The sequence below is a fragment of the Gossypium arboreum genome, chromosome 9 (assembly GCF_025698485.1).
Source record: "Gossypium arboreum isolate Shixiya-1 chromosome 9, ASM2569848v2, whole genome shotgun sequence".
NCBI classification, from domain to species: Eukaryota; Viridiplantae; Streptophyta; class Magnoliopsida; order Malvales; family Malvaceae; genus Gossypium; species Gossypium arboreum.
The window spans coordinates 54,371,032-54,394,736 of NC_069078.1; the positions used below are offsets into that span (position 1 = coordinate 54,371,032).

General features: G+C 31.1%; 1 protein-coding gene across 1 annotated transcript; it reads right to left on the minus strand.

The window, feature by feature from the left end:
* Window positions 1-5,164: 5,164 nt before the first annotated feature.
* On the minus strand, window positions 5,165-7,800 carry LOC108454307 (uncharacterized). Its single transcript, XM_017752725.2, has one exon. It carries the CDS (start codon window positions 7,509-7,511, stop codon window positions 5,772-5,774), a length of 1,740 nt encoding a protein of 579 aa, XP_017608214.1. The 5' UTR covers window positions 7,512-7,800; the 3' UTR covers window positions 5,165-5,771.
* Window positions 7,801-23,705: the final 15,905 nt, after the last annotated feature.

Here is a 23,705-nt window from a genome sequence, read left to right on the forward strand (position 1 = left end):
TATTATTTTGATTGGTTTTATTATGAGAATTGATATGTAATGTAATGTTTGAAATTTCAGTTTGATTGATCCGTAAACCCTGGTACTGTTCTGTAACGCCCCCGTACCCGAGATCGTCGCCAGAGTCGAGCACGAGGTGTTAACAGACTTAATTCATTAATTAAACAGCTCAAACAATTTATTTTAGAATATCCAGACAAGCTGGCTAATTGTGTCACAGTCGCTAAAAAATTCATATCTCGAGTTACAAAACTCAAAATCCAATTCTGTAAATTTTCCCTGAAACTAGACTCATATATCTACTTACTAATTTTTTTATAGAATTTTAGGTCAGTCCAATTAGTATAGTTTATTAGTTAATGTCTCCCATGTTTTCAAGGTTTAGCTACTCTGACCCCTGTGTATTACGAATCAGATATCTCCCTATACAGAGTTTCAATGACTATTCCATTTGTTTCTTATAAAACTAGACTCAATAAGGATTTCATACATGTAATATAAAACTCCTAATTGTTTTTGTACAATTTATGGTGAATTTTTAAAGTCAGAATAGGGGATTCAGAGATTGCTCTGACCCTATTCCACCAAAACTTAAATATATCATAAAATATAACTCATTTACCTGTTTCGTTTCTTCCATATGAAAATAGACTCATTAAGATTTGATCCCATAACTTATTCATCATTTAATTCCATTTATACTATTTTTAGTGATTTTTCAAATTCACATCACTGCTGCTGTCTGATTCTGTTTTGTGGCAAATTTTACCTTTCCAAGGATTTTCATGGTTTAGTTAAGACATAAAGCATACATGTTATCATATATAAACTTGATTAGCCATTCCAATAGCTAATCATTCTTAAAAATTTCCATTCCATCCATGGCCATATCGTAAGATTATACACACAAAATGATTGGAATGCTATACATGCCATATTTCCAAAAATTTCAAGTCATTATACCGCAATTGTCCAGTGATAGTGTGAGCGTGCCTCCGACCGTCCCGATCTCCAAATTGACTTGTCAAAACTACAAAGAATGGAAAGGAGGGAGTAAGCATAGATGCTTAGTAAGTCCACATGCAAATAACAAATAACTTAACAAAGCAATTATACCAACCAACATTAGCATAATATCACCAAAACATATATCACATTTCTATTCATCATTCATCATCTTACCATATTATTGTTGTCGTATCAAGTCTCAACCCGAGGGTTAAGTACATACCTGTCTAAAGTGCCCATTCCACAACACTTACCAATACGTCACTTGCATCTTGAGTATTCTTCCATTTCACTAGAATTTTACCCGTTGAACACATCAGAATATAACTCGGATACATGGAAAGCTTGCACATAAGTACCACATATGTAGCCAAGCTACCATGTAACCCGCCCATAAGCGAACTCAAACTCAACTCAACGAGCTCGGGCGTTCGTATCCATAAGTGAACTCGGACTCAACTCAACGAGTTCGGATGCCTAGTTACATTTCACGAACTCGGACTCAACTCAACGAGTTCGGACGTTCGTATCCATAAGTGAACTCGGACTCAATTCAACGAATTCGGATGCCCAAATATCCTAATCTATTCCTAAGGTTCAACGGGATTTTCCTCGTTCGTACTCCTTTACCATTCTCCTTGGAATACTAATGACGATACTTTGGTTACCATTCTCCTTGGAATACCAATGACGATACTTTGGTAGTCTTTCACATTTTTCACATAATTTATAAAATTTTTGCATGTTGTCCAACAATGACCACAAAGCATAGAATTACATGATAACAATCATAATATCGTATAAATAGCATTAAATGATTTAAAATAACGGTTATATTATAATATTTATAGATGAACTTACCTCGATACAAAATGAGAATAGTCGAGCCTATTCCTCGTAAACTTTATTTTTCCCCCGATCTCGACTCAAATCTCTTTTCTCTTGATCTATAATACTAAACTAATTTATTTAATACACACATTCATCAAAACAGCCCCTAGTACGAACTTTGGTAAAATTACTATTTTGTCCCTAAACTTTCACATATTTACACTTTTGCCCCAAGGCTCGTAAATTAAACCTCATCCTATTTTCTTATGTTTTATGACATGCTGATCATTTTTCCCTTCTATAGCAATATCAAATTCACACTCTAACATGTACTTATGAATATTAGGTATTTTTACCGATTATGTCATTTTACTCGTTTTTACGAAAAATCACTTAGCAAAAGTTGTTTAACACAATATCAAACTTCATATTCTACCATAAAACATCAAAATTCATACATATCATCCATGGGTAAAATTTTAAATATAAACCCTAGCTCAAAATATTGGTAGAAATAGGTAAACTGAGCTACGAGGATTTCAAAAATGTAAAGAACATTAAAAACGGGCATAGAAATCACTTACAATCAAGGCTTAAAAGTGTTGAAACCCTAGCTATGGAGGAGAGCAAAATTCAGCAGCAACTTATGGAGAAGATGATCATTTTTGTGTTATTTTTCCCATTTTATTTCATTTACTATCCAAATGACCAAAATGCCCTTCCTTACTAAACTTTCAAAAATTCCATCCATGTCCAATTTTTGTCCATAAACTTATAAATTGGTCAAATTTCTATTTAAGGCCTCCTAATTAATATTTCAAAGCAATTTCATACTATAAACTTCTAGAATGCAAGTTTTGCAACTTATTCAATTTAGTCCCTAACTTCAAATTAAGCACTTTATGCATAGAATTTCTTCACGAAATTTTCACACAATCATGAAATCATATCATAGACCTCAAAATAATCATAAAATAATTATTTCTATCTCAAATTTTGTGGTCCCGAAACCACTATTCCTATTAGGCCCTAATTCGGGTTATCACATGCTCTGTAACTCTGTTCCAGCGACGAATATGGGTTAGGGGTGTTACATAATATGCATGAACTCTCTATTTTTATTAAAAACATAAGTAAATATCATCTTTTCCGTAGCTAGATATTAATTAAAACTTTGAGGAATTATAAACCGGAATTTCACTAGGTTTTCTACTAAGTTAAAAAAAAGTTTTAAAACAATTGTTTTCGAAAACTCCGATAACCCTGCTAGGCCATTTCAGTGGCTAATGTAATCTTTTAAATTCGGGTCTAACGTCTAGGCCGGGGTGGAAAGGTTACATATGTGATAAATTCGACTCAATGAATAATAATTGAAGGAATACTATAAAATGGTCCAACATGATCATATGTATTTTTATAGAAGGATCATGATCATAATTTGTTATGATTAATGTTGAAACTCCTGAAGAGATTACAAAATAGTATATTATTTAATGAAGGATTTGAGATAAAGGACCATAGAAAAATGTAGTTTTGTCTCGACTTGTAGATCAGTCACTTAACATAAACAGTTTTTGTAGATAAATTGACATATACTAAAAAGGCCTTGAAGAGATCCAATATGATTAACTCGCATCCATTAAATACTCTAATGGTTGTAAGATCGTTAGATATAAATAAAGATAATTTATCGTCTTCAAGAGAATGATAAAGAAATCACTGGTCTAAAAGTAGCGTATCTTAATTGGTTTTCAAGTACCATGTCATAGTGCTATAGAAGCATTGATGTATCTTGGTAATAACATGCATTCTATTCAGTGTGTGACCTATCTTTAGATTTTAAAAAAATCCACAATAGTTTACAAAGATAATACTATATGCATAACATAGTTGAAAAGATTATATATAGTAAAGAAGACTGATCAAAATATATTTCCCCAAAACTCTTCTTCACTCATGAGTTTCAAAAGAACGGTGACATAATTTTTTAGCAAATCCATTCAAGTAATCATTTGAAGAGCTAGTATTCAATATTGAAACAAGTAAACTCTAAGATATTATGTAATGTTATCATGAGGGGTAAATACAAGTCGTACTCTTTTATTCTTAACTAAGGTTTTGCCTTTGTGGATTTTCCTGGTAAAGTTTTTAATTAAGTAACATGTTATGTGTATTAAAGATATGTGTAATCTTTTAATTTCACTGAGAGTTTTTTTCTCGTAAAATTTTATTTATTTTAGTAAGATTTTAATGAAGCACATTATTTATTAATGGAAATGTTATTAATATTTTTTATATAAAATGGATGTCCATTAAGATAAGAAATTTGATATACTTTAGAGAAATATTGTAAATATCCAATTGATAAATACATATTTCTCTTTATTCTCTAATCTTGCTCTTTTTACTTTTGATGATCTTTATTTTATAATAAATAAATGTTTTTTAACTTAGGCCTTGTTTGATAAACTTTTGAAAAAAAATTAAATCCATTAAAATTTAATATTTTTAATTTGTGACACATGTTTGATAATAACAATCCGATAGAATTTAATCTATAAAAAAGTAGAAAATGATAAGTAAATAAGAAGTACTTACCACTTAAAGGAGAATATTTTCAATAACTTCAATTTTATTTTATTTATTTTAAGATCATATTATCTTATAAATATTTTATGCTTAAAATTTGATTTTGTTTAGAATAAGATGAAATGTTTAAAATTAAAGATAAAATATAGAATATATATTTCGTAATTTAAATACTTAGTAAACAATCTAATTATATTGTGTAATAAATTTTAAGTAATATATCAAATAAATTTTATAACTGAAGTTTAATATTTAAATTTTTTAACATTTATTTTTCAGCAATTTATGCACCTTATTTTCAATTTTTTAGTAGTTGTTAGTGGATTAACTTGTCTTTTAATCAATTCTATGCATCACACCAAACTGAACTAACTTCCTAAAAAATTTTATTGAACCCATCCAATGGGCTAATTTAGTCCCATTTTGGATCAGAGAAATATATTAATTTTTATTTATGGTCTTAAATGAAAGGTGCATGGAACCAGTGTTCAAATTAAAGCTAACCCTACATTCTTCAACCAATGCTAGTCTATCTCATTATGATGCACTGCTTCAAAGTTCAGCTTTCGCCTTAACAAACACACTTTCAGCTAACCATTTAACTCACCAAACAATTGCGCCAATTTTCATGAACTTGTTTTAATAAAAAGGTAATGGACCATTTATTCACGCCTGAAATGTAAATATATGAGATTTAAAAATGTTTCAACAAAAATATTAAATCCAATAAAATAGATTTTAATAAAATTTTAAATTTATATATCGTATAAAACTCAAATGTATAGCATATCCTACATAGGCTTAACTCGAATCCAGTACGAAAATTACCTATATGCAACATTATGTAGGCAGTCCCTTGACACGAAACACTATAAAACCCATACTGCAAGTGAATGCTACCAACGATTCGGGTACCGACTGCAATGCTATGCGATAATCAAAATATTATATAATTCGGCCCATCAAACTCGAGGGCTGCTAATGATCATCTAAGAACCAGACAAGAGCTATGACTGCAATTCCATATGATAGTCAATGTATGAAAATCGACCCTTCAAACTCGAGGGCTTTAATGGTCTACAAGTGAACTGAACACGAGCAACGAATGTAATACTATACGATAATCGATGTATGAAAATCGGCCCTTCGAACTCCAGGGCTTCAAATGATCTACAAGTGAAGTGACTATATATGGTATTTAAATCAATAAACAAATAATGAATGCCTGACTCTACTCGACTAACTCGTAAGTTTGGCTCCCAAGGGAAGCCCGCAATTTCGAATGACTCAATGATGTCATAGATGCCGCTTTCTACTCGGAAAAACTCCGAGCACTTGTACTACTATCTTGCACATAGAACATTAAGCAGCACATGACATAACATGAGATCGACGAAGTACTGGTGTCCAATCTCACCATCTCTCCACTTCATCTTTAGGGGAGCCCTCCCGTAATGAACACCATCGTTGCACCTGTTATCGAAATGCCATGAAAATGTCATATCGAAGTTATCGATGACACTAGAAACCAGCCCGGCCTGTTTCAATTTCTCTAAAAACACTCCATTGAATGCCTCCATCTTATTAGGATTAAATGCCAGTAATCTCGCATACCCACCGGTTGCGATCGTGGACCGGAAAATGATTTGTGGCACTACTAACCCTCTCCGCCTCACCGATTCCATAATGTCTTTCCAGAATGATGCTGCATACTCTGCCCCACGAGAAAATGCTCGAATATTTGACCAGTGAACACCATCATGCAAGCCAGAGTTCATGATGATAGTATCTGGGACCGTATCCTCCGAGAAGTACTTCTTTAACAAATTCCGGAACCCTTCATCTTTCAAAGAATCCAAACCTAAATAATTCTGTGTTCCATTCCAATGACCATTGAAAATGCTAGTGATCCGAACCGTCTGAGACCGATCTTTCGGGTTCGAAAAGTTCATATCAAACCTTCTCGGTACCGATTTGATCTCGGGCAACCCTAACACAAAATTAAGCATATTCCTTATGGTATCCACATGATTGGAATCACCCCAGAAGAAAATCCACCTATTCTTCAAACAATCCCAACCGGAATCAACCGCAAACAACCGGAACGAACAATGGCTCGAATACACCCATCCATTACTCTCTAAAACCCCTAAGGAACCATTACACCACGGATTCCGACATGCAAAATCTGGTGCCAGGCATCGATACCGACCGTCGTTACTAATCCGACAACCATCATTCTTACCATGTCTAGTCCATCTACCAGACCAAACATCTCTATTGAAATCAGATTTTTGACAAATTTGCAATTCAGGCAATTGAGTTTTAGTCCTAAAGAACTTAATCTTTATATGGCGCAATTGTTTATCATATGCAAATCTTGCAGGTGAAAATTTAAGACCTTGGAAATGTCTAAAAAGCAAAATAACAGTGAGATTATAGTCACCGGCAAAATCAGGATGAACTTGAAGTGAAACTGAGTAAGTACCATTCCCAAAATCTTTCACCAAAGGCCTTGATTTCCATGAATCTCCTGAAAGATCAAATTCAAAGTAATCCCCACCTAAACAATGAACATTCCCAGATTCATCCAGTGCTTGAAACATGAAATAATGGATTTCACCAGCTGATAACTCCACTAAATCATCCTTATCCAAGCCAGGAATCTTGATTTCCACTGTTTTAGAGTCCTTACATGGCTCCCCTCCTTCAGCCAGCCACCTACTCAACAGATTTGCAGTGAAGTTGTTCTCAAGCTCAGCTGAAACCCAGTTCAAGCTTGATTTTTTGGTTTCGAGGGAAGAATTAACATTCAAAAAGGGGAAATGGGTAGTATTTAAAGTTGGATTTAAGGTAAGATTTCGAAGAGAATGTGAAAAATTTTGGTGGGTTTGATTGATATTAGCAAAGGAGTTAACTTTCAAGGTGATGTAATCTTGTTTAAACTGCCACGATTGGACGAAGGTTTTGATGGTGCATCCATCTATGCTCCAAACTACCACCATACCAACCAGAACCAAAGCTGTTAACAAACCAAGACGCCATTGATGAACTGGAACAAAGCTCCCTCCTTTCTCCGGCATCTTTAGAGAGAAAAAAAACAAACAAAAGAAACCCTTTTTTCTTTTCACCACCAAGGAAGAACGATGAAATCTTTTTTTTTTTTCAAAAAAAGACAATCAAGAAAGACTATAATTTGACGACAAAGCACATTCCAATTAAAGTTTTGATTTTATCAATGAAAATAAATTGGAAAAAAACGAGGGAAACAACTGTAAATTTGTAATTTACTTACCGAATATGCTCCAAAATAGATGGCTTATGAAATCAAAGAAAATTCTTCCCTTGTTTCTCTTTTAAGTGTATACGTGTATATATAGTATTAACTCATTTATATTATAAAATTAGCGTCCTACATTAACTGTAACTTTTTAAGACCAGTTTGGTTTTATTAGGATTCTCCCATGTCATTGTGAAAAAAAAACCTTTTTTATAAAATATATATATCGATTTATACCATTATAAAAATTTAATATAATAAGTTAAGTTGATATAATTTAATTTAAATTAAATTTATAAAATAACTTAAAAAGGATTTTAGTCTTTTAAACCTCAATAAATAAGTACTAAAATATAATTATTCTTTGAAAAATAGTTTTCATTTAGTGTCATCAATTTGTATCTATGTTATATATGAGTTAGTATCACAAGTTAACTTAATACCAATTTAGTTGTAAAATCATTTAAATACCTTGATTTAAATGGAAATTTTTCATTTAGACACTTTATAATTTATTAAATTTTAAATTAGTAATGATAAAATTATACTTTGACCTCCAAAAATAATAAAAATTTGATTGACTCCTTTAAAATTATAAAGATATAGACTATTAAAAATTATAAAATATAAACTATTAAAAATTATACTTTGCCACTAATAATTAATATTATTATAAAAGTACCTTTAAGTTTTAATATTTTTTACTATATTTCAAATAAAAAATAAAAAAAACTTTATTTGAGAATCAATCACAATGCTAATAAATTCAAATAGAAATCTCCTACTACTACATTAATAATCATTTGTTGAAATAAATTTATAAATAAATTTTTAATAATTTTAATAGTTGTAGTTTAAGAATTAACAGCATACACTACTTGAAAAAGGAATTAAAAACAGAAATAAGATTATACTTTTATAAATAATTGATGATAAAACATATCATTTTCCATTAAAATATGTCAAACATTTCTTAGGAATAAATGATATTAACATAAGTTGTTATTGCTTTTTATAGTCAATATTAAGAGTGAATTTTTTATACATGATATATAAAATTTTCAATTTTCATAATTGATGTAAAAAAATTCCAAGTATTTTGTATATATTTAAAAATTAAATATATATTTTAAGTTTTTTAAATTTCATGAAAAACATATTTTTAACGTGAAAATAATTTCATTTCAAAAAAAATTTTTTCTTTCTGAAAATAACCTTTAAAGAAAATTTACGAAAGAGAAATACGGAGAAGCAAATCTTAATGAAATCAACTGAATTTTCAGAAAGGGATGATAACTTTTGCATGTTACCGATAATACCCTTATCATTAACAAGAATGACAGCGAGGTACATAATCTAGAAGCGCCCAATACGGCACCGACACGGGAAAGAGACAGGGTTGGGAATGGCGTCGGTGTGTGGGGTAGGGGATGGGCACTACTGTCAATTCACAATGTTATTAAATATTGTTGGCAGAATTTTTATTTTCCTAAGTGAAAAAATGCTCACATGATGTGTTGGGACATACAAAAAGGACAAAAGTGCTGTCTTTCCCCAACAGTATCTAAGGGAATGGCTGCATGTTCCATTATTCTGTAGGGCATCATTAGAGAGAGAGAGAGAGATTTAAAGTAGTAAATTATATGAAAACTATATAAATAAAAATATGGATATGAATTTAGGGTAAACTAACTTATTAGTCATTAAATTAGGAATAATTTTTTGTTTTGGTTATTTAATTAAAAATATTTTTAATTTGGTCATTGAATTATTTAAAAATTTTTATATAAGTCACTGAACTATTCAAAAAAATTTATTTAAGTAACTAGTTTGTCAAGGTTTTTTAAAATAAAGTTTCACTAGGGAGCTTTAAGCGATGATTTAATGATTATTACCGTGGATCAACACTCATCGACAAATAGAAGAATATACTTTAGATCCAAGTCGATCTGACTGTCAATACTAAAGACCAGAGAAAAAACTATTTTAACTTTGGTTCATAGATCTGAGATGTCCAAAGTTGTTCCAAAAAAAAAATAGACAGTAAAAGAAAAAGGGAAAGAGAGCTTTTGATTAGTACAGGTAGTGCAAACAGAGAAAGCCATATAGCATCGATTTTTACAGTTCAATAACTTAAATAAAAACTTTTGAATAATTCGATGATCAAATTGTGACCTTTTTAGTTAAGTGATCAAAATAAAAATTAACCTATAATTTAGTGACTAATAGTATAATTTACCTTTTTTTTAAGATTAAATCTACAAAGTAATGATTGATGGATGAAGTTATCAAATATATATAATTAATATATTTGAATATAATAGCATCCTATATTGCAATACATAATCATTAAATAATAAAAAATATGTGAATATATATTTATTTAAGTATGAAAATAATAATAAATTCAAATATAGGGTTATTCAAATTTAGAAGATTTTTTAATTATGTATTTGAATTTTGTGATGAAGGAAAATAGGGATGGATATTTTTAAAGAAAGAAAAATAATGGCTACCTTTTGGTTGGGGATATTGTACATTTTCATTCAAGAATACCATTTTATACTTGTTAGAATGTCTTAAGATGAAGAAATGCATTCTCCAAAAAGAAGTGAAGAAATGTGCTAAATATTCTTTAGAAACTACCATATAATTATTAAGAAAAGGTAAATAAAGTATTTAAAGGATATAATTTTAATTAGGCAACAAGCAGGAAAAATATTGTTATGGTGTAATCTTAACTTAATACTTTTCCTTATCCAAAAGAAAAAAAAAAAAAGGGTGCAAAGCTCCCTCACTACCCCACTCGGATTCACCTATGCAATAAGTTAACTAGGGATTTTAGAAAATAATATTAGTAATTCTATATCACGTGTATAGGTGTGAAAATCACATTTAGAACATAAGTAAGTAATTAAAAATAATATTTAATAAATAACAAAAATAATATTTAAAATTATTAATAATAACAACATATGTAATATGTAAAAACTAAAATAAAAAATAGTTTAAATATGAAAGGTTATTTTAGTGATTTCCTTGGTTGAATTAGTGTTAAGTTGATTCAGTAAATCAACTCTCACACACCTAAATAATAGTAAATATAAATATACAAATAATGTAGGTGAAACATTTTGTATAATATGACTAAAATGTATAAAAATATTAAAATAAAGGTTTGATTGAAGTGGTGATAAGCAAAATTTATAAATTTTAGGCATATAAATCTCAATATTTACAATATTTATTGGTTTTTAAAAAATAAAAAATTATTATAATAATATAATTTATTTTAAAATATTTTTAAATAATTTAATATACGATTGATTAGTGACAACAATTTAATAAAAATTTAAATAATAATATAAATTACTTATTTTTCTAACATAAATACAGCTTGTATAATAAAGTAGATAAACCTCAAAATTATTTAACAAAATGAACGTTTAATTTTAAACAAAAACGTATTGATAAGTGTTTTCAAAGACGCCGTGTGGGAGAGGCTTCTTCCACTAAACGCGCTATGAGCAAAATGACGTTTTTGTTGGCCATAGTCTCCATAGAGGTGAGCAAAACTCGAATCGACTCGAAAAATTTAAAAAAAATCGAATTTCGAGTTAAACGAATCGAATTATTCGAGTTAATCGAGTTATTCGAATCAACTAGAATTTTTTTTTTCGAATTTCGAGTTCGAATCGAGTTGAGTTTTCGAATTCGAATAACTCGAATAATTCGAATGATTCGAATATCAAACAATAATATTTTACATTTTTACCCCAAACTCTCAAACATTTTTACTTTCCTTCAAAACTTTTACCCCTTCTCACTTTCCCCCCAAAACTTTTACTCCCCTTCCATCCCAACCCCCCAATCTACCCAAAATCTATTTCATACCAAAATTTTACTCTCCCATTTACTTTTTCTCAAAATTTTACTCTTAAAAACCCTTAAAACTTTTTATTTTCTCCCAAAATTTTTACTCCCTCCCACTTTCTCCCTAAAATTTTTACTTCCTTCACATCCCACCTCTCATCTACCCCAAACTAATCCCCACCCCAATTTTTTTTAACATTTTTCCTCCAAAATTTTACTCTCTCGTATTTACTTTCCCTCAAACTTTTATTGCCCAAAACTTTTTATTTTTCACCTAAACTTTTACTTCTCACCCTTTATTCTCAAATAAAATTCAAAATTATCCAAAAAATTCACTAAACATAAATAGTAATAATTTTATTTATATCTAGTATTTATATTATTAAATTAAATTTCACATTTTATATTATTTATATTATTAAACTGTTTAGTCATATTAAATATTTATATTAAAATTGAATTATTAATTATGCCATTAAATATTCATGTTAAAATTTTATATTGGTATCAATTTCACATTTTATTTTTAAAATAACTTTTATTAAAAATCACATTTTTACATTTAATATATTTTTAATTCCAAAATACATAGTGTATATAAAAATTAATAAATAAATTATGAGGTGATGAAAGCTAATAAAATTTTTGTTAAGGTAGACAAATTTTATTATGATAGGTGACAGTGGTTACAAGGACCCAAAATTATTTTTTAAAATTTAACTTGAACAAATATATTTGATTCGATTCGATTCGAATTCCATCTCACTCGACTCGATTCGAGAAAATTTCAAATCAAATTAGGATGATAAAATATGATTCGTCAACTCGATTAACTCGAAATTTTTTCATTCGATTCGGTTCGATTCGATCGAACGCTCACCCCTAGTCTCCCATCATAATGCTCACATTTATAAAATTAATAATATCATAATGGTCCCTAAATTTATTAAATTTATCAGTATGGTCTCTTCATTTTAAAATTATATTTAAAAATGGTATGACACTTTTAAAATTAAAATATATATTAATTCTTATCTGTTTTTTAGAAAAGTGATTATTAATATTTTTTAAAATAGTATATTATCTTTTCTAAAATATTAGAAATACATAAGTTGTATTGGTCTTGCATTTGTTTATGGGTTAATATTTGGTATATTAGTAGTATATTTTTATTTTACTGAGTAACATTAAAAATTATTATGTGTCTTTTTTCAATTATTTATTTTAAATATTATACTATATTCTTATAAGACACTTGTTATATCTTAACCTAGTTTGTGAAATCTAAAATTTCACTCACAGTACACCAAATAATTTCTCTTTTTATTATTGAAAAATATCAATCTTAAAATTAATTTGTATGTTTCATTTTAAAATGATAATATAATAATTTAACAAGAAAATTTTAAATTTTCGTATGTAAACATAATTTTATTTCAGTATTTTAAATTTCAAATTCTTATAATAAATTTAATTTAGAAATAAAATATTTTAAAAATATAGTTTAATAGTTTTAATTTTAAGGTTTAAGTCAAGATTAAATTTGAATTATATATATGCATATGTTATTATTATTTTTAGTTTATTATTTATAATTATTAATGCCAAAATAAAAGTTAAAAAATTTAAAACTTACTTAATCAGTTAAGTTTTTATTATTATATATTATATCCAATTTAAGGTTAATATTTAATAGATTAAAGGATCAGCAATATTTTTATTGTTATTAATAATGTGGTTGAGATGTCACATGGTCATTGGACGCTGTAAAGATATTTTAATACTTTAATAGTATTGTGTGTACTGTTTCATGTGTCTTGTCATGTTGCTTTGATGTGATTGCTATCTTTATAATCTAATTAATTATAATGGTAATGTCTTAGGTTTAAAGGTTATCACTACCAAATTAATTTTGCATTGTCATTTTCTTATTTTGTCGCAAGCATAGCTAGCATGTGGATCTTCATCCAACATGTTGAAGAGGCAATCCTTGAATTTTGCAGGCTAGATTTACGTGCATTATATTTTACTTCATGTTTATATACAGCTATGAGTTTGAGCATGTAAATATTGTTAATAAGTACATGATTATAATTATTTGTGTAATTATTTGTGCGATTAATTTCACCTGTGGAAAATTTTTTTTGATAGATGTAATTAAGAGGATAAAAAATTATATGCAAAGTAGGTTTCGGCATTTTACTAACAAGCAAACAAATGAGAATACAAGATGAAGAAAAATAACCTTATTTGAACAAAACCCGAACTAGGAACACAAAGCTTTCTCTTGAATACAAAGTTCTCATAGAACTCTCTTTTTTATCTCTCTAATCAATTAGGGTTATAGTGACCCTTTAAATAGGCTAAGATTAGAGGAACCAATATGACTAGAATTTACCTGGAGTAATCATAGTTTTACTGGAAGAAAGAGTCCTACTTAACTATAAAAAAATGCTACTGTGTTACTTAGGAAATACATTGCGTCATCGTGACGTCGCATGCCTCCTTGCCGCAATGTTGTCCCTACTTTGGTTCTGGTTCCGTCAAGTGCCTACAAAGTGTCCGAAAATGCGAGGCACACTCCACAAATCTCCACCTTAACTCGTATTTAATGTGCCTTATATGTCAAGCCCCGTACGAGCCTAAATCAATTTTTGCAAGATATTGACCAAGTCCAAGCAGTGCTTGAACTTGGAAACTGAAAGACTCTTAGTCATCATAAAAGTTAGATTATCCTCTGTGTTAATCTTATGAATTTGAACATCCCCTTTTGCAACCACCTCTCGAGCGAAGTGATACCTAATGTTTATGTGCTTTGTCTTCTCGTGATGCATATGATCCTTAGTGAGACATATAGCATTTTAACTATCACAATATATGACAATTGCTCCTTCTTCATTAACCAACCCTCTGAATAGACCTCTCAACCAAATAGCTTCCTTTATAGCCTCTATGATTGCCATATATTCTGCTTTTGTAGTCGATAATGCCACGGTGACCTGTAGCTTGGCCTTCCAACTAATAACACAGTTGTCGAAAGTAAACATATAACCTATGAGATATCTCCTTTGGTCTAAATCTCTTACATAATCTGAGTCCACATAGCCAACTAGACCTTTTGAATTTCTTTTGAACTTAAAACAAGTAGTAGATGTGCCCTTAAATACCTGAGATTCCACTTAACTACTTGCTAGTGTAACTTGCTGGGTCTAGCCATGTATCTACTTACAGTACTAACAACATGTGAAATATCGGGATGAGTGCAGACCCTTGTGTACATCAAACTACCGATTATATTGGAGTAGGGAACCTTAGACATGTACTTTTCTTCGTCCACGGTCTGTGGCGACTTTAAAACCGAAAGTCTGAAGTGTGCAACTAAGGGAGTACTGACTAAATTTGAATTTTGTATTGCAAATTGCTCAAGGAACTTTTCGATGTACCTCTGTTGTGACAATAACTTCCCAGAGCGTCTATCTTTGGAAATTTTCATCCCTAATATTTCTTGACTGCACCGAGATCCTTCATATCGAACTTAGAGTTAAACGTGGTTTTTAACTGATCAATTTCAGATGAATCCTTAGCAGCAATCAACATAAAGTAACAAATATAAAAATGATCCATCATTTAAGCGATGCAAATACACACAATTGTCATACTTACTTCAAACAAAACCAATGTTTAACATGAAAGAATCAAATTTCTTATACCACTGCCAAGGAGACTACTTTAGGCCATAAAATGCTTAACAATGATTTTAGTAAAAGACAAACATGATCCTCCTTGCTTTCATGCTGATGCAAATAAATATCCTATTTTAGATCACTGTAAATGAACGTAGTTTTCACATTTAACTGCTCTAACTCAAGGTTGTATAATGCAATAAGGGCGAGTAATGCCCCGAATGGACGTATGGTTTTTTGGAAAAAATACAGTTTAAAAAATGGTTTTCTTACACAATGAAAAATTAAAATTTTAAAAATCGACCTGGTTTGTGATATTTATAGCAATAAACCTTAACCGAATTTGTACCTGTGTTTTTGGATAATAGGATCCTTGATGTTTTCCATTTTTCAACCAAATGATCTTCTCTACTATTTTTGTACCATGAACTACTTCGACTGTGGGTTTGAACCAATTGAATTGAAACACAGAACTAAAAAAAAATTCTTTCCTTTTGGGATGAAAATGAAAAATCTCTCTTCTTTAATAGAAACTGGTGAAATTGTTATTCTAGAAAAATATATGTCATAGTTGAAAATAAATTCTCTCTATTTTTTGGCAGAATAACAATCTCTCAAAGTTATGTTAATAGCTTTACCAGTGTCATATATTTATAGGAAGAGAAGGTAGAACCATTGTAGAGTTGTATAGGTTTGTTTTAAATATAAAAGTAATATCCTACTTAGATTAAGAAATGGGTGAACGACCCACTCTTGTATTTCTACTAAGGTTATTGCCTCCTTCATGTTATATGAGTGGTTTTTGGCCTCTCTCACTTTGGGTCCAATTACGAGTTTTCCTGGGCTTTTTTGACCCAATATTCTATAATGTGATTCAACCCGATTCAAATTTTCTATTTCCTGAAATAAACTTTAATGTTTACATATTAAATAATTTTCTCATCCCATTTTTACTGCAATAAAATTTTGATGATTTTACCCTTCGATAAAATTTCGAGAAAATTTGTTCAATATGTCATAACTTAACATATTCACTGTGACCGAATAGTTTATTTTCATTTTTGGGCTTCAAAGCAGTCTAAAAACATAAATTTATTATTCCATCATTTTATAAGTAATCCTATATAATATTGCAAATTTTCATTTTCATTTCCATTTCCATGTTTGAAAACTTACATTCATTTCCAAATGATTCTAGTTCTCCATTTAGGAGAAAACCACAATCATTCTTGAACATTTCCCATTTATATTTTTTTATTCATTCCGTTCATTTTTGTACAAACACACATTTCATTTTTTGGTTCAACAAGCTAGCGGAGGGATCGGTTGGACATATGAAGTTGAGGCTCAAATGATTTATAATTAAGTTCCAGATTTTCACCTATTAATTATAAACTCATTTAGTCACAAGGTTATTCCACTATAGTATCGTGACTGAGCTCTCCCAATGACATACCATTACGAAAGCAACTACTCAGTGCTCGTCCAATGACCTTGTTATTAGTGTGTTACCCTTATAGGATATCCTTGATCTTTTTAGGATAATATTTGTTCTCACAATATGATCTTATTTTATCTCATGATAACCATTACATCTTCCTTCATGAAAAGTTAATCATTATCAAACAATGATCAAGTCATCCATCACAAAGACGAACGGCCAATGACCACGTTTATTTTTCATCAACCATATAATGCCAATGAGAGGATATCATTTACCCATGTTTTGGGCTATGAATTCCACTGTTGTAAATGACACTAAATACTACAGAAGGCGTACACCCAATGCACCAGCTTTTGGTTCCTTATCTATTTGAACTCGGGCTTTTACTTACATCAAAGTGTACGAGTCATGCATACATAGTTCGTCATCCACTCAGGATTTAGGTATGTCACACTGTAAACGTCACAAGTGAATAAATCCATAAATGGATTTAGGATCTATTCTGCTTTGCACATCTATGTCTCTATCTTCTAGGAATATCTGCTCCGATGCCCAAAGTTAAGGCATCTCTCCAATTGGACTTGATAGACGACATATTAGTCTTTCAATCGGTTTGGTAATTTTTTATTAGACTAAGGATATATTTAGGTTCGTCTACTAATACAAGTTGTCTTTATGTACTATGATCCAATCACATAATACTGCTTAGTATTAGTTAAACATTTAGACAACCAATTAGCAATATTTTCTTCTATTTTTCTTTGCATGCAAAAATCATGTGAGGACAATAATATAAAGTATATTAATGTAATCAATGAATTTTTTTTATTAACCAATCTGTTCGGAAAAAAATTACAAGTGTATATTGACAAAAATACTACACTTAGGGCGCCAGATCTAACATGTTTCACAACGGGAGAAAAAACATCATGGAAATCAACTCCCTCCATTTGACTATAACCCTTTGCGACCAACCTTAACTTATACTTAACGTCTCCTAGATATGGTCCTTCCTTCTTCTTGAACACTCACAACTGACTATCCCTTTTTGGTGGGTGGTTTCACGAGCTGCCAAGTCTCATTCTTTTGTAGGGACTCCATCTTCTCTTCCATGGCCACAAGCCACTTGCTAGAATCAAGAGCCTAAACTACCTTAAAGTAATTTGAAAGATTGACTGAATCAATGCTCTCAACGATGCTTAGAGCATATGCCATTAAATTTCTAAGGCAGAACCTCTGCGGTGGTTTGATCTCCTATCTCTTCTTGTTACAATCTAGCTGATCATTTTGTAGTTGAGAAGTAAAAGATACCTGTGAATTAGATGGAGTCTCTAATTGATCTAGAATGACTTCAGTATCCTCCTACTGTTCAAGAAAACCTTCAACCTCATGTAAATGAGAAAATTTTCATGTTGTCACAATATCCCGAGTTTTTTTGTCTCAACATTGCCCCTAATTTGTCTCACGCTCATGAAGAAATCATCGGGTCGTTGTGACATCACAGGCTTCCTCGTCATGACATTCACGCTTCACCTTTCCTAAAATAATCTACTTTGCTATGTTGACAAGAATATGAAACTCCTTTCTTAAGTGAAGCAGCGCAGTTTCATCAAAGATATCATCTCTACCAACCATAATTTTCTTAGTTTCTAGGTACCATAATCTAAAACCCTTTACACCAGTAGCAAAACCAAGAAATATACCTTTCACTGCCCTAGGTTCAAGCTTTCCTTTGCTAACGCGTGCATAAGCAGGACAACCAAATACTTTAAGGTTACAGTAATTTAGAGGGTTACCTGACTATATCTAATCAAGAATCTTTCCATCCAATGCTCGATGTGGTGATCAATTCCCCAAATAGCTAGCTAGGTTGATGGCTTCTACCAAAAATTCATTTATTAAGCTTGTATTGAAAAACATGCACTGGGTTATCTCAAGTAAAGTTTTGTTCATCCTTTCTACGATGCCATTCTGCTATGAGGTACGTACAACTGTGCAGTTTCGATCAATCCCTTACTACTTGCAATAATTATTAAACTCAACTACACAAAACTTGATTTTGTTATCTATCCTCGATCACTTTATTAGCTTCTCCGCCTTCTTCTCTAGTAAAGTCTTCTCCTATTAAAAGATCTTGAAAACTTCATTCTTGTGTTTTAGTAAATAGACCCAAACTTTCATAGAGTGGTCATCAATAAAATTTAGGAGACACTTGCTACCTCTTTCAAAGGTAACTTGAGCTGGACCATATAAATCAGAATGAATGTAGTCAAGTGTGTCTTTCATCCTGTGCACTACAAAATCAAAGCTGACATGTGTCTGCTTCCCATAAATACAGTCTCATAGAAGTCTAACTTTTCAACTCCTAGACCTGAGAGAAGACCTCTCCTACACAAAATGGTCATACCTTTTTCGCTCATATGATCGAGTCACATATGCCACAACCGAGTCAACTCTGTCTGTAATAGACGAGGAAATTATTACTGTAATAGTCATCGTTGAACCCTGTACAATATATAGATTGTCGATTTTCTAAACTCTCATCAAGACAAGAGCTCAATGAAATACCTTAGTGTCTTTTGAATTAATGATGATTCTACAACCATTCGAGTCTAAAATACCTAATAAGATTAGATTCTCTTCAAATCAGACACATATCGGACATCTGAAAGTGTTTTGATAATCTTATTATGCATCCGAATCTGAACGATACTGATTTAGTTATCTTACAGGGTGAATTATTCCCCATAAGCATAACTACACCTTCAATTGGACTATATGTGGAGAACCAGTCCTTGCTGGGACACATATGGTAAGAACCCCCTGAATATAGAATCCATTTAGACGTAAGGTTAGACTTTTTGGTTGTAAACACCAGTAATAAATTACTACCCTTGTCCTCGGCCACACTAGCATCAGCTACTTTAGCCTTTTACTTCTCTTTCTCGTCATTTTCGGGAGCCCTCCTATTTTTATTTTACAGGTTGTAACGTTTTGCTTTAATGTGACCTAACTTCTTGCAGTATCCACATGTCTTATCTTGATTCCTTAAATTTGACTTTAATTTCGACCTAAACTTACATTGACCTGATTCCCTAAACTATTTCTTTCCTCTAGCAACCAAAATTGAGGCTTGCATATCGGACTTGCTACCTAAACCTAACTCATTACCGAGTTTTTTCTTGCTCAATAAGTTACCCTTCACATCCTTGAACGAGAGCTTATCTCTGCCATAAATTAAGGTCTTCTTAAAAGTTTTATATGAAGGGGCAAATAGCACAATAATATCATAGTTTGATCTTTATCATCTATATTAATCTCGACATTCTGTAGGTCATTCAAGAGAGTTATAAATTTACTGATGTGAGCCTTAATGGATACACCTTCAGCCATATGAAACGTGTACATGTGATGTTTCAACACCAATCGATTAGCCAAATACTTTGTCAAATAAAATGATTCTAAATTCCTCTATAAGGTAGTTATCATTTTCTCCATAAGCAAATCCTGGAACACATTATTCGCGAGACACATCTGAATTATAGGCAGAGACTTCTTATCAATCTACATTTTGACTGATCTAAATTTTTGAGCTTTTGAGTAGTAATAACCTTCTTTAGGCTGTTTTGAACTAGGATTGCAATCATCTGAACTTGTTACAAACTGAAATTTGTGATCCCATTTAACTTCTCATTATGAAATTTTATTGTCGCCATTTTTGAATGAGTCAATTGGGAAACTCTAACCAAGCTTCGATACCAGTTTATTGGAAATCAACCTGAATAAACAATGAAAAAAGAAGGTAGAGAAGATCAAACACACAAATTTATGTGGAAAAACTTTTCTAATCAATATGACCAAGAGGACAAAAAAAACACAGGTAAAGTAAGCTTCGACTTTTCACTAACAAGCAAACAAATAAGAATATAAAAAGGAGAAAATTACCCTAGTTGTGCAAAAATCGAACCCAGATCATAAAGCTTTCACTTGAATATAACGTTCTAATAGAACTCTCTTTTTTCTCTTTAATCAATTAGGATTATAATGGCCCTTTAAATAGGCTAAGATTAGAGGACTAATATGACTAGAATTTCCCTGAAGTAATTAAATTTTGACTGGAAGAAAAAGTCTTGCTTGACTGTAAAAAGCGCGGTTGCATTATTTGAGAGATACGTCGTGTCAACGTGATGTTGCATGCCTCCTCGTTACGACGTCATCCCTATTTTGGTTTTGGTTGCATCAAGTGCTTGCAAAATGTTTGGAAATGCGAGACACACTCCACAATGTATATAAATTGATGTAATTATTCATGCATACATGTGCATGTATATATATCTTGAATTTTGATAGAAACTTTTAATTCTCTCTCAATCAATTGTTCTATTATTTGCTTTTAGAATAGTTTAAGACAATTAAAGTATGTTTTGATTTGTTGGTTTTTGTGATTTGTATAATTTTTTGAAATGTATTTGTACAACAAATGATTGATAGTTTGTGCAACAAAGGAACTATTATATGCAGAGATTTATTTTTATCCTTTGGTCGATTTTTAAATAGAGAATGAGCAATTTTAAATGGCTTACAATTTTATCCTTATCTATAAAATTTTAAATAAATTTAAATTTATTGGCGTTGAAGCTAGATTTTGAGACTTAAAAGGGAGATGTTTTTTGTGAAGAAAATCAATTTAAATATGATGAATTACCTTATCTATTATTTGAATTGATAAGCTGATCAATCAATGCCTATAAATAATATGCATTATTTTCCCATGTTGTGTGTTTTTGCTAGTATTTTTCAGTCGACTATTTACTTATCTCTATTTTTTTTTTTTTTTGCACTCTTGTGTTAGGTATTTATTTGGAGAGTTATTATTGATCGAAAGTAAGATATTTTTGAGTTTAAATTTGAGGCCGAAATTCTCCATTGTTGTAAGGGTAGATTATGCTGCAATAATTATTTTGGATGAGTTGTTGAATAAATTCAGTCTTTGAACCATGCTTTATAGATAGGATTATTACATCCAAATTTTATTAATAACTATTGTATGTTGATATTACTTCTTGCCTTACTTGTAACGCCCTAAATAATTTATTTCTGTTTTTGTAAATCGTAACATAAATGTGTATCTGCTTCAGTGGTTAAGTGTTCTGGGTGTGTGTGTGTGAGGTCTTGGGTTTAAGTCCCACTTTTGGCAATTCTGTTATTTTTGGTCTTAGCCTTATCCCTGTTAGGTAGGTTTATAGGATATTGTTTGTAAACTCATATTAGAATGAGTCTGCTGGCTCGAGTGGTAAAGAGTTTGTGTACTGGAAGTCCTGTGTTCGAATCCTTGCGTGAGCGAGGGTGATAATTTTCGTTTTTCCCTTTTCTGATATGTTCATATTTTTTTCGTTCCTCGCATTATACTTCAGATTTTAGTGCTCTTCATATGATTTAGGTAAGAGGGGTTACTTTCGTTTTAAGTAACGGTTTTGGTAAACTATTTTGATGTATTCTCTCTGTAGTAGCATTTGGTGTTGTAGGAAGTTTGATTTCTACGAATTTATGGTGTAGGAGAAGGTTGTGAGTAGTGAAGTTTTACTCCAATAGGCTAAATCGCGCTAGTGCTTATTCTTGTTATCGATAAGTTATGTCATTATTTCAGGTTAAGTGTCAATTCATAAATTGATTGCTAATTGGTCAATGAGATGTTATTTCTTAGGTTTTGTAGGGCTTGGGATTACTGTAGAATCTAAAACGAACCAGGTGTGTACCCAAGACACAAAAATTCGAGGTTCGACGAAAGCCAAAAAAGGGGCACTGTCGACACTACACGGGCGTGTACCTAGCTGTGTGGTTGGCCATGTGCAAGACACAACAATGTGATTGATGAAAGCATGGTCGTGTGCAAGACACAGCCGTGTGGGCCCACATGCCAGTGTGGGCCCATAATTCTAAAACTTTCCCTAAGGTCGTATAGGTCGTTCCGATCGACTGTGGACCTACCGTAGAGTCGGTAAGGGCTAACCAAACCATAAATTATGTAATCTAATATTCTGGTAGCCTGCTTTGAGCAGGACACCTATATGTATGTCTGGCTGTTCTGTTTAAATATATATGTTATCTATATACGAGCATGTAAAGCATGATATTTTTGTATCTGTATTATATATCTATGATTGGGGTAGGAATTGTTTATGTGGAGAAAGTGATTTGCATGGCGACTCTTCGCCTATATTCTGGCAGCTTGACTGCAAATTATCTGTCATGTGTCACATCGACACTGTATGGTGTGTAGGGATGGGTGGGTGTTTTTAACCCTATATGGTGTGATGGGATGGTCGAAGATAGTGTGTAAAGGATGGGGATAGGATTCTGGATATCTATTCTACTTGTCTGATTCTGTTATCTTTATCTATCCTGGATCTAGGTCAGAATCTGTATATGGCTGTATATGAGATTTCAGTATATATTGCATGTTTACTTCTGTTGGGTTACACACTGAGTTTACAAAAATTCAAATCTGTTTGTTTGCTCTGTACAGGTAATTCACAGACTTAGGCGGATCGGTGCGATAGACTCTCACGGTGATTACAAGTTTTGTGAACTGTCTTAAATAATAATTTTTATTTAAATTAATGATTATTTTCTGAGAGTTTTTTAATTATTGGACTCTCCGGACTGTTTGATTTTTATTTTGGTTTGGATGTGTTTTGACTCTTTTATTGTGACGTTTGACTAGAATCATGGTTTTACGGAGATAAATATTTTTCTGAAAATACAAAATTCAGTTTTCAACTATTACGACTTGCGAGCTTCCACCGTAAAATTACGTTTTACTTAAACAAGCAATAAATGACAAATTCTTAAAAGAGAACAATAAGTTTTCCGGAAATGTGAACTCTTTTAATAGCAATTAATACAAGAAGTTCTTAAGCATGAAATTTGGTTTCTAAACCCTTCTTTGTCTTCTTTGTAACATTTCCAAATTCGGCTATAACGTCTAGGCTGGGTT

Bases quoted from the DNA above. Each gene is read 5' to 3' on its own strand.
- LOC108454307 (XM_017752725.2), bottom strand. From the start codon at position 7,511: ATGCCGGAGAAAGGAGGGAGCTTTGTTCCAGTTCATCAATGGCGTCTT.